Source organism: Apiospora phragmitis (genome assembly GCF_038363925.1).
Source record: "Apiospora phragmitis strain CBS 135458 chromosome Unknown utg000013l:1.0-2965645.0:1.0-2969333.0, whole genome shotgun sequence".
In the NCBI taxonomy this organism is placed as follows: Eukaryota; Fungi; Ascomycota; class Sordariomycetes; order Amphisphaeriales; family Apiosporaceae; genus Apiospora; species Apiospora phragmitis.
Window position 1 is genome coordinate 97,875 of NW_027117413.1, and position 12,378 is coordinate 110,252.

Consider the following 12,378-nt stretch of genomic DNA (forward strand, 5'->3'; position numbering starts at 1 on the left):
AATTGTGTCTATATTCAGAAAACCCAATTCCTGATTCACCCCTTATCTGCCAGCCCTGTCATAGCGGAAGTCTTGATCATCATCGTTACCACCACTGCCTACCGCCACCACAGCCGCCACCAAGATGATGATCGCCAGCTCAACCTCCCACGGCCGCAGCCTCTCCTTCGTCCTCTTCCTCTTCGCCACCTTGTTCGCCGCCGCCGCCGCCGCTCCCCTCACCTCCGCACACCCCATCGCCAACCGAGAAACAGCACCCGTAGCCGTGACAGCAGCCGCAGCAGCCGCAGTCACCACCGCGGCCGACGCGCCGCTATACCTGGCGCCGTTCCCCAACGAGAACAGCACCGACGCACACGTCATCCCGGACGAGTACATCATTGCGCTGTTCCCGGAGTCGTCGTACGCGGCGCTCGATGCGTTCATGACGGAGACGTACGGCGGGCCGCTCGACCCGGCCCGGGTCGAGGTCCTCGTCAAGCCCGGGGACCCGCCGCGCTTCGACTCGTACCTCTGGGCCCACGGCGTGAGCGCGGGCTGGCTCTACCAGGTCCGCACGTTTCCCGGCACAAAGCGGGTCTCGCGGAATGGATACGCCCAGGGCGGTTCTTGAAGGGAAGAGAGTGAGGGGTGTTGAATCATGTTTCTCGCGGGAGGAACGGAGAGTGCTCAGGTGGGAGAATCGTTTGTATTCTGATTGTGGAATGGATGACGACTCAGACGTACCGTGCGTGGTCCACCATCAAATGCGCAGCAAACACCATATACTTCAAAAGCAACATTGTTCTATTACTGGCCTAACCAGTGCCAAACTCGCACATTCATAGCCCACCGCTCCCGCTGCTTATAACCAAATCAGATGTCTCCTGTCAGCAGCGTCATACATAGCGACCTGTATTAACATGCCACATTGGCCACAAACTGTCCTTGTTCTCGCAACCCTGTCTTTTCTTACTCCTCGAGTCCATCAAACCGATATGTTCTGCGTTGCAAAGGCTACTATGCTCGTCAACCACGGTAAACATCACCCTACTTCCCAAAAGAAAGCCTCCCACTTCATTAACGCAGGGCCTCGGGGGAAAGGGAAGTGAAGAAGGTAGAGGAGAGGAAGAGGAAAGGAAGAGGATGGAAGGAAGTGAAGAGGGAGGGAGGTGCAGAGGGAGGCGAAAGGGGAGGCGAAGGGGGGAGAGAGGGATATGAAGTAGGAATACGGGAGGGTGGTAGAGTTGAATAAAGGATGCGGGGTACGTGTTAGGAGTCGATGGAGAGAGGAATAAACGGGTGTCAATGGGCCAAAACTCACGCAAGCGGGGAGGTGGAAGCGGAAAGTGGCGGGGGCAGGGGAGGGAAATAGTTTGAAGTGGTAGGGAAGAGTCGACGGGAAGCTAGGGGGATGACGATGAGAGTTGTGCTGAGTGAATGGGTATATAGTTGACATGGGCGTTTGTGCTAAGGGCAAAACAAGATCTATTGCGTGAAGAGGTAAGGTTGTAGTGTATGTAGGGGTGGCTGTGAAGGATGGGACAGGGGCATGATATGATAGAATATATGATTAAGCAGTGTAGTGTTCCACCCTTTTCTTCGAAAGTCGATCCCTTCTGCCTCCAGGTCGCCACTAGAGAAACAAGCATTCGCTCTCGCGCTAACACCAAGGAACACAACTCATCGATTCAGTACGTAGAGGGGAGTGTGTGAAGTGGCTACAGGAGGGATCTGGGTGGGGAGGGGATGTGATGATATTGAAGGTGATCTGCTCTGAGTTGGGGCTAGGTGGGAACGGACGCCGGAAGTGTTCAAGGTTATGGGGTAAATATATGGTAGGCAGTAGGCGTGCTGCGTGCTATGGAAGGTGGAGGAGCGGATGCCAGGTAAGTCATGATATGATGGAAAAGAAGGGGCGAAGTGGACTGGGTGTGGGCAGACACGAAATGGTGAATGGCATTGTAGAAATATGATATGATGGATCGGTGAGGTAGTGAAGAGACTGGGATAGTCGTAGAATTGGGGTTGTGAAAATTCATGAGATGAGGATCGAGGTAGGGCAGGGTGCGTGAGAATAGGGGCTGGAGCACGGATGCCTGGTGATGTTATGATAGGCAAGTTTGGGCAAGTATGTGGTGGCGTGAGGGGGCCTGGTCGTGCATTTTAAAGAGTGGTAGATAAGGTAAGGAGATAATGTGTCGGAGGGGTTCGTGTAAGCCATGCAAGGTAGGCTAGGTCGGTATGATGGGTGAGAGAAGAAGGGAATGACTGCGGGTACAGTGGGTGCTGGGTCAAGAACGGGCTTGGAATAGCAAAGTGCGATATGAGGGGATAACTTGGTCAGGGCAGAGTTCATGTGCAGTGATATTCGGATTCAAAGAGTGCTGTGATATTAGGGTGCTTGGATAAGAGGGTAGGTATGCTGTGTGAGGTTGATGATTGGGTACATGGAGGAAGGACGGCGAGGGACGGATGTTTGACTGTGGCTGATTGATGCGAGACGAACGGGAGGGCTGGGATCTGCAACGGGGATGGGAACGGGATGGAGATGAAGAGGCGTGATGATGTTGTTGGTAGTGTCTTGTGTCGGTTGGATACCTGAGTAAATGGTGGGAAACAGAACGATATTTGTATTCACAATCCCCAAAACCAGGAGAGGGGATTCTGGCAATTGACCAGCTCCATTTGGATGGATTTCACTGAGGAGCTGCGTGAGCGGCTAAACGGTACGGAGCTGCGCCTTCCTGGAGGTTTCAAATGCACGATGCCAACATGACTTTTCTCACGATGCAGACCTGCTGTGTGCCGGCCTAAGCGATTGGGGTGGTATCGTGAGTGGTGTGTTTAAAGCTTGACGTTACTCTATTCGAGATTCGCTAAAAAGAAGATCTGAGCTGTCAGGGTGATCAAGGTTGATGTGCGACGAGGGGCGGGAGATGGTGGGTAAGGGTCCCTCTCCCGAGGTTCCTACAACCGTGAGTTCGGAAAGGGCGGCGGGCTGGTTTGGTGGTTTGGTGCCCGCATGCAACCTTAAAGTGCTTCATTGGGTGGTATCGAAAGTCATCTAGAAGAAAATGGCCGTGATGGCTTCCATGAAGAACGGCGGACAGAGGACGGAATAGGCCTAACCTAGGCAGACAGGGGCTGAAGGCTTCTGAGGCTTCTCGAAGCAGTGGAGACAGCGGGAACAGAACCACTAAGAGAGCCTAAGCCCCCGCAGGTGTTCCTCGTTTAGGCAACTGGCTCGAGCTTAGTGGTGCAGATCATACCGTCCGCGCATCATCTATCCCTGCCACCGTTTCAGGTCGTGCGTGACAAGCGATGAGGGAAAAGAGTATCACGTATCAAATCTCATGAATGCCTCTTTCTGAATGTGGGCTGAGATGGTGGAAATGCTTCTTGCCCGACAGATGATTCCTCCAAGATGCGCCAAATAATTGCTTCGCTTATAACCTGTTGCGGACCCTCCAGTGCCTACCTAGCCTTTCTGTTTGCGACACTATTGTGGAATGTGTCTAAGACTTATCACCATGCGATGCCCCTATGAACCGGCTGGCTCGGCTCGCCTTGCTTGTCCATCCTTATAACCGTAAATCGCATATGGTATAAGAAAGCATCAAGTGTCCCAAGACATCTCTGCTACTGCTGTCCTCCTTCCCTCGATCCTTAACCTAGCAGGCACTTATTGCCCCGTACACCGTCACCTCTTCATTATCGTTTACATGGGCGGATGTAATGTAATCTTTGGATGAATAATTCTCTATCTTGGATATACATCTCCTGGATGTTCCTGTTTGCTCCCTGCTGTATTGTTTACAACCTTCCTCATACATGTAAGCCGGCATCATATAAGGACTGGTAGCCCCAAACCCAGACGCCACCTCTACCAGACGCCTCTATTATGAATTACAAAAAAAGACGAAAGTAGGTGTAGATGTTGTTTCGCTCCCATCCTGCAAGAACGCCTAATAAGCTCCGACCAATGCAGTGAACACGCTTGCTGGCTGACTCAAAACGCCGATGCCGAAATCGAAAAAATCCAAACAAAGCAAAAGTTTCCTCGTCAAAGGATCTGTATACCCAGCCCCCTCCAGTACTCCCCTTCTATCGATACTCCCTACTATACAACACCCAATAATTGACTAAAAAGTGAATAAACCACTTCGCCTCTTGCCCATAGGCCAGATGCAAAGTGCCGCGAGAAACAGACCGACCGTGATACCCACGGCGATCTGGATCATGCTAGCAGCCACATTGAACACAATGTTCTGCAGGTCGTTGGGCTGAGCCACTGGTACAGTCGTGGTACCATTGACTACTTGTGTCGAGTTGGTGATTTGGTTGGCCGTGCTGAGACCGCTCAGAATGCTACCAGCTAGAAAGTCACAATCGTTAGCAACCAGATGAGCCGGAAAGTGGAACATCACGATCTACTTACTTGCAGCCAGACCACTGGGCACTTGAACAAATATAGAAGGCAGCAGAAACGCCGCAGCTACCCCGTGACGAAGCCTGCTGTAGCCATTGGCCAGTATGCCGACTGCGAGAGCGGTTAGCAAGACACTTTTAGCGTTTACATGCACGACAGGTGTACTAACCAGTAAAAGAACCCAGCATGTTGCTGATTTGGGGCGCAGCTTTGAACCGTAGTCCACTGAAGTAGTTGACGGTGTAGCCCGCGACAGAGACGACGACCATGACAGGCATCTGCTTATACTTGGCTTGGTTGGCAACCTGCGACATCGAACGTTAGCTTACACATGTCGATAAGAATGGACCGACCGAACATACTGAGAGACAAAGGGCGAACAACGGAACGAATAAGAAATTCCATCGCCAGTTAAGCTGATTGCTGCACGTCGTGGAGGACACTGCGTTATCGTCCATTGCGCCATAAATTGTCACGCCAACTGTAATTCCGAATCCAAGCACGAGCGAATACAGCATGGCATGCACCATACGAATAGAACCTGAAACGATGGCCCTTGACTGCAGTTCCAGTGCGGCGGTCAGGAAGAGGTATCCTGGCAAGATCAGAGCGATGGAGCTCTGCGCCAGGGCCGAAAAACAGAACAGATTTCCGCCTTGGATGCTTCCAAACGCTCTTGCCAAGAAACTGGTGAGGACGGATGCCGTAATCTCGAAGACGTTGGCGTAGAGGTCCGATCGTGGCGCCACAGCCAGCTGCAAGAAACCGACGATGCAACCCAACACAAACGCAAGGGGCATATCGATGAAGCGCGCCTGGAATGCGAAAGGGCCGACGAATGCGCTGGCGAACCCGTAGGCAACGATGCGGGCCCAGACCGGGAACTTGGTCTTCCCCTTGTTGATCTCGTCCAATCGGCCGATGGCGTCGTCCAATGAGACAATGTCGTGAAGAACTTCCTTGTAGATCTCGTGGATGTCCTTCAACTTGCCCAAATCCAGCCCCTGGTTCAGTCGCACGAATCTCACTTCAGCTGTATGTGTAGCTTTGTCGTCGAAGGAGATAAGCATGCAGCCGGGCAGGTAGAGGAACTGGCAATCTATCTCCAACACCCTAGCTGTCATTCGCAGATACTCTTCCAAGCGATGCGTCGGTGCACCATATAGCATCAATGCCCTGCAGAGCTTAATGATGTACTCTTGCCGCTTCAAGATATCGGCTACGTGAACCGTAATCTTGGCCTCATCTGCCATGCGATTCTTGCTCAGCAACGTCTTGATCTTGCCACTATGGGTTCGAGTGTGCTTGGGGCGCTTGGGCGGCTTGCCAAAGGGGCTAGGGCTGTTGTCGCGTGATTTCTCGTTGGGGTTTGCCAAGATGGCAGAGGCTTTCGCTAAAGTAGCCAAGGTGTCCTGGGAAGCATTCTTTTGTTGGTCATACCACTTGCGCCGAGTCGGCGTGGCAGTTCCGGAAGAGCCAGGGGTAGTATACCCACTATGAGTCTTGCCCTGCATTGGGCCGTCCGGTACACGATATAGCTTTAGCAGATGAGACAAAACACCTTCGCGGGGATGACCATGATGCAGTGATGTTTCGAAGTCCGAAGAGTAGCCGTTGGGAGAGTTGTTCCCAGGAATTCGTGCCAATGGCAACTTCTCCGATGTTTCCAGAAGCGCGTCCGGAGACAGCGTATGGAACTTGACTAGGTCGTAAGCTGCCGCGTTGTGATTACGTCGCTCCACCGAATTCATCCGTTCCAAAGCTGCCCCTTGTCCGTCCCGATCCAGATCTTCCAGTGGTAAATTAATCCTAGGGACGAGCTCCCCAGAGCTATTGACGGTCGCTTCGGAATCAAGGGACGTCCGCCGGGAGGATGGGGCGGAGTGAGAGGAGCCAAGCATGTTGGCTGCTACTTCTTGCGCCCGTTGGTGAGCTGCAATAGCCGAGATGGCGGCAGGGGACAGGGGTTCTTGCGGCGTAAGTACGTCGGCGTCCAGGACGGAGTTGTAGGAGCTCCCCCGCAAGAGAGAAGGCCTCGGCCTTCTTACGGGGGAGACGGGGGAGAGGTTGCGCCGTTTTTCATCATGGTCGTCGACTGGTGAAGGTATCTCACGGGGCGGCTCACCACCGGCCGTACTGTTGAACCGGACCCGGCCCTTCTCTTTCTTCACGCCATTACCCGTGGCTGGTGAGGTTCCTACGGGAGGAGAGTTGTCCGACATTGGTTGAGGTATGGGTGGTTCAACCACCACCAGAACCGAAAGAGCACCACTGGATTAGCAGGTATCAGAACGAAGGCTCAAAGTCTGTTGTTGAATCTATCAGATATGGAGACAAAGGGGTGTCGACAAGCAGAAGCCAAAGTCGGTTCAGATAAAGGAGGTTGCTCCTATTACAATGTCGATCGGTTTGGTGGCCAGGTACCAGCGGATCGTCGAGAAAACTGGACAACGAAGATCAAGGTAACATAAATATGGGCTAACCGGCACAACATCAAAGACAGAGAGACGGCTAGCATCGAGCAATACGATGGGGAATGGCTGGCTTGAGTACGAGGACTAGTAGCAAGGAGACGGCCGAGTTTTGTGAAAAGGAAAGGAGAGCGGTGATAGTCACCCAGATCAGCACCGGATCACATTGATATTGGAATCAGACCTACGAGGCGGGATGGAGGTGTTCCACCCGGGAAACGAAAGACGAGACGTTAAGCATGTGAGCGGGACCTTTCTACTCTACGTACCGCAAAGTACTAGAATAGAAGACGTCGGAAACATGATGAGATGTCACCCTGACTGCGTTTCCATATTTGCGCAAGAATTTCTCCACCAGAAACACAAGGCCCTGGGAGATGTACGATGTACATTCTCAACGCGTGGCCCACGGGTGGCAAAGCCGTGAGCTTAATGACGGAGAGCTAGTCTAGCCAAGTGGTTAACGGGCCGATGCAGCAGAGCAGGTACAGTACTTGGCAGCAACGGCACTGCATATTGGACGTCAGACAAGAAGCAAGAGAAGGGATGCAATCTTCGTTTCCTGGGAGAGCAGCGATAAGGGTGAACCTTCACCGGACGAAAGCGATCTGCGGTGGAGTAGTGGCATCGTAGGATACCGACGTACACCAACAACGTGCTGTAGGCGGCGGCACGGTGTGGTGAGAAATCAGCAGAGCGGCAAAGCTGCTTATCTGTCGACCCCACCAGGGACAAAGATCTAGGCTGGACTTGATAGCAGGCAAACTGTAGGAAAGTCAGCTGTGTTGAAACTTGGCGGTGGGGGTTGCCCATGAACGGCCATGGGCAAGTTTTCCTGTTGTTTGGTAGAGTGACGCAAAGAGCTTGCAAAGTGGGGACTTCTGCTGGGAAAGGAGCAGTCCAGGTCCCTCGTGGACGGGTTGGATGGAGCTTGGGAAAACACCATTGAAATTATCGTGAAGGGCTATGCTGGCATTGCTGGGTGGGAGGTGTCCACCGAAAGCTGAAAGGGTGGATCCGGCAGGGCTTCCCGGGCGTACCGATCGCAATCGGTGTGTAGTCCGTCTGCAAGCGTTTGGCGCCGTCTCGTGTCACTGCGACCACTGCGGCCACTGCGTTGAACGATCAAAGGGAAGATCGCAGGTGATGCGACGGGCTATGAGCAGAGCCGCAGGGGAAAGAGCAGATTTTCACATGATGCGTGGGACGGTACGATACAGTGCAAGTGATGGTTGCGCATGCATGCGTGTTGCGCTGCGTGGGCATGGGCGTGGGATGGAAGACTTTTTTTCTTTTCTTCCCGCCAATCACCACGGCCTAAGCGAAGAGACGTCTCGGGTTACCTTGTTGGGTTAAGCCAGTGCCAAGCACCCTGTTCAGCAAAGGGCCCTGCCTCCAGCGGTTGCAGCCCAACGCATGGCCCGCGACCAAAAAACAACAATCATTAATATTGAACAAGAGCCCAAGGGGCATTTCGGCTCCTCATCTCATCTTACATTAAATGTGACAGGTGCAAATGAAGGCACGTAACCTTCGCGTGCGATTTTGCAGACTGCAAGCTGCAGACCGCGGGCGGCAGACAGGAAAGGGGTGGGAGCGGAAGGAAGGAATGATGAGTGGGGATCGTGAGTTGCAAAGGATGGAAGAAGAACGTGGTGGTTTGGTGTTTTCGGTGTTCTAGAGTGTGACTAAACAAGTGGTGGAAAACGAGCCACCCTGGTTGAGGGGATCTTCTCTACTTTTTTGTGCCTCCGATACATGCGTGCATAAGCGGGCACAAGCCTTCCCACCAAATGCACCGACCACCGCATTTTAGACTGCCCTGTCAACTCCATCGCCGTGCAGCCGGTACAAGCTTGTCACACCTTGTATCTGACGGCCAAGAGGCAAGAGGACAACAACAACCCAGCCTGCCAGCCTGCCAGCGGCACCGCAAGTCCACTGTCCGCAACACCACCTCCTCACTTCGCTCACAAATCCGGGGTTAGTCGGCTATAGTCGGCACCACTATCCGTGCGCTGTTCTCTTTTCTGCCATTCGCGTATGACAAGTACAAACATGTATTTTCTTTTCAATTGAAAATCGAAAATCCGCAAAACTTCTGGGACCACCACCCACTGTTCACCACCGCCGCCGCAGCCGCAGGAATGAGTGACTGGAATGCTCCAGAGTCTGGACTGTGTGTAGGTCCCCAGCGAAGCGAACAACGCACGGAGAGCCGGAACTCTCATCTCGCCTACTCCGTAAACCATGTCGCATTCTCGCCATCGCCCGATTTCGAAAGAGAGAAAGAAAAAAAAGGGTTGGGCTACTACGGCTAGGTGGAAGTAGCACGGCTCCATGTGGTTTGATGCGAGCATGCACTACTATTGTGTTACCGATCTGGCGCTGTCGTGCTCCCGGCGCGAGACGGACCCAAGACTATGCCGGGAAAAGTTCAGACGAGCCATGGTCTAGCTCTAGACTTAGCTTGCGCGTCAGGGGAAAAAACGGGTTTCATGCTTGGTTCTGTTATCTCTATTATTGTTATGTTGCTATTTAGGTATTCTTTGTCGCAACCAGCATGTTATCTGTTATTGATGCTACAATATGTAGGTTCCATGCTCGACAGCAGCGATATCGATACATGTACATATTTCTGCACTACCTTAATTCCAGCAATTGAACCCCTCTCCGCTGTCTTGCGCCGGATGTCTTGGCGCTTTCCTCGCTGTCGGGTACTAATGCTTTCCATTTCAAACAAAAGACCCCTCACGCCCTCTCCAGATCTCTCCTACATGTACTCCGTACAGACACCAACGGACTGGATGATGAGTCTTGCTGGCCACTTCTAAAAAGGCCGATTGGCGTATCTACGACAGCGTGATTCGTAGGGCCGATAGCTGTGCGGGCAGCTATGCGGGCATTTGTCACGTCGGTTTAGCCAATCGGCAATCGCTGGGGCTAGGCATGACGACGATAAGGACATGGACTGATGTCATACCTGCAGGCCAACCGTTAACCGCCAACCCACCTCATGCGCTCACCCGTGACTACTGGGAGCCCCTCGATGCTCCATGTCTCGACCGGCGCGGGCCATTGCCGAGAAACTGATTCATACGGGGGCTCTTGTCTTTGAAGAACCGGCGCTCGTGATAGGGATTTTTGAAATATGTAGGCTCTGTAGTCCATGCCAAGATGAATGATCCAAACAACTCCAGTGTCAATATTCAGAGCACACGGAGAAAAGCAACACACCGCTAAACACGGTTCGTATCAGCACTCTGCCGTGCTCTATTTTTTTGTTTTGTATGTTGCTGTGTCGGACAGCGCCGTCGTGCAGCAGACGTGAGAAACATGAGGAACTTGCCGAGATATGATTCAGCAGAGGCGGATGGTCCGTTACAGAACAACAGCCGCCATAGCAGCGTTGCTACGTCTTGAGTCGGTTGCTGCTCATCCTAGCTTCTTTTGTCGTGCAGCTGCATGCTCTTATGTTCCTCGTGGAACGCCGGACAACTTAGGACGTACTACACGAATCGCCTCGCTTGCCACCGGCATCGGACTATCCTGCGACGGCTGGTAGATACGAGCCGCCGGCCGTGAAACCACGGCCACACCTATCTTCGCGGGGTATGGGCTGTCGTCGCCCGTCGGGTTCGTGCGGCGCCCCATCGGTATTTATCGTGCATCTACCACGAGCACCCAGGGGCCGGCACCCTGGAGAGGGAGCCTGTAACGCCAAGCTTTCGGCGAGCACATCGGGGAAGGCCACGCTTTGGCACCCTCGAAGGATTTCGAGGGCGCCGGCGCCGGCTGGACCAATAATCGTACCTAGCGGTACAATCAATCACTCGCATATGAGGGCCGAGGCACCTCCGCCCCCGCCAAGCAAGATGCGCTTTTGGCGGCACAGTCCTCTCGTTACGAGGACAGCCGATGCTGTCGAAGCTTTCCTTTGCCTTGAGATCCAAGGCAGTCTTTGTCGGTCGCGTTTGGGTATTGGGGGACGCGACGCGGCGAACGATAGGGGTATTCGAGACGTCATGGAGAGTCTTGTTGGCGGAGCTCGGTATCATCGTGAATGCCGTAAGCTACCTGAACTTGAAGGGCATCAACCGGGATGCACTTGAATTCGAGGATAATGCGCACCCATGTGTCCCTAGTACGCCGAGCTGACGATGTGACCTGTGTATCATGAAACTCACCATATCGAGATGCGTAGGTATGTCCCAAGTAGTGAGGAAGACATAATGTCTTCACCTATTCGTATATGGGTGGACTAGCACACAAGGCACAAAATGCATTGCCTGCAAATCGATGAAGTGGCACGCGATACCTTAATGCACTATTCTGGAGATAAGTCACATCCAATGCTCTCTGAGATCCCAATACGTACTTACTTAAGTATGCTCGCCAAGAAAAGTGGGTGTAAGTTCGCACGCTACCAAAGAAGATTATTTCTACAATTCACCGGCAGTCGGCCGTATCGGCGAGTTTCGGTTGATACCGACCGAAGTCTAAGATGTCCGAAGTTACAGGTCCAGGTGCTTCAGCTCCCCCCATCAAGGTATATCAAGGAACTAAGCACTAGCATCCCTAGGTATCAGCTCGTGTTGTATTCCACCCCCTTTTCCCCGAATTGAAGGTCATCTTTGTTGGCTTCTAGCGCTACGTCCAAAGAAACGAGCGGCGCTCTACCACCAGCCGATGCCAGCCCTTTCTAAAGCAAGATAGAGTTTGAGATCATCTGTAGATTATGCGGGAGAGGAAGACATGGTGGTGATTGGACATGATATGGCAAGGTTCAGACGGCTCGCGCCATGGAAGGGTTGTGGTTAACATGGCATGGACCAACCGACATGGTGCCCCAAAAATAGCCCGCGTCAGCGCCTTGGGCACATAGCAGTGTGGTAGGGCAGCTCATTTCCCCCCTTCTTATGCGACTCGACGACTACTTTTAGAGCACATTCAGTCTTCGTGTTTGTGACGAGTCCCAATCGGTAGACGAGAAGGGGGCCTTGACCCACGTTAGTCCACCCATCTCCATCCGTTTTGAGTTTGCTGGATCGCTCGTCATGCAGCACAATGAAGACACACGGAAATGATTTCTATAAAAGAACAACCGTAAATAAGCTCCCGTACGGAGCAGTCTACGTATGCACTTATAGTAGAAACGGCGTAGAGGGTGGCCTGCGGTGGGCAAGACGCCACAAGTTCATGCTGATGCGGTGAGGCTATCCCGACGAACTCTGCCTAGAGACGGTAGCAAAAACAAGAGGCTGGTAGGAGAGACGGATATACGCGCGTAGGCGAACATGAGATTCTATGATGAGGGGCGTTTTCTAGGCCTGAACCTTGGCGCAGACAGCATTATTCACCGTGCCCGCGCATCGGGCCAAGCCCATCGACAGATCAACAGTTATATACAGTGACGAGCATGGAGAACTCTTGCATGTTTATATCTTTCGATCGAACTCCTGTCCTTCCCCGCATCACTTCTGACATCTCCGGCAT

General features: G+C 52.9%; 3 protein-coding genes across 3 annotated transcripts; 1 reads left to right on the forward strand and 2 right to left on the reverse strand.

Annotated features, from left to right (window-relative positions):
* Positions 1-124: 124 nt before the first annotated feature.
* Positions 125-613, forward strand: PG994_013787 (uncharacterized protein; the record flags this gene model as incomplete). Its single annotated transcript, XM_066865196.1, has 1 exon — positions 125-613. One exon carries the CDS (start codon positions 125-127, stop codon positions 611-613), a length of 489 nt encoding a protein of 162 aa, XP_066708325.1.
* Positions 614-4,124: 3,511 nt separating this feature from the next.
* On the reverse strand, positions 4,125-6,633 carry PG994_013788 (uncharacterized protein; the record flags this gene model as incomplete). Its single annotated transcript, XM_066865197.1, has 4 exons — positions 4,125-4,357; positions 4,421-4,522; positions 4,581-4,716; positions 4,774-6,633. 4 exons carry the CDS (start codon positions 6,631-6,633, stop codon positions 4,125-4,127), a joined length of 2,331 nt encoding a protein of 776 aa, XP_066708326.1.
* A 3,793-nt stretch (positions 6,634-10,426) lies between these two features.
* On the reverse strand, positions 10,427-10,940 carry PG994_013789 (uncharacterized protein; the record flags this gene model as incomplete). Its single annotated transcript, XM_066865198.1, has 2 exons — positions 10,427-10,695; positions 10,790-10,940. 2 exons carry the CDS (start codon positions 10,938-10,940, stop codon positions 10,427-10,429), a joined length of 420 nt encoding a protein of 139 aa, XP_066708327.1.
* Between the last annotated feature and the right edge of the window lie 1,438 nt (positions 10,941-12,378).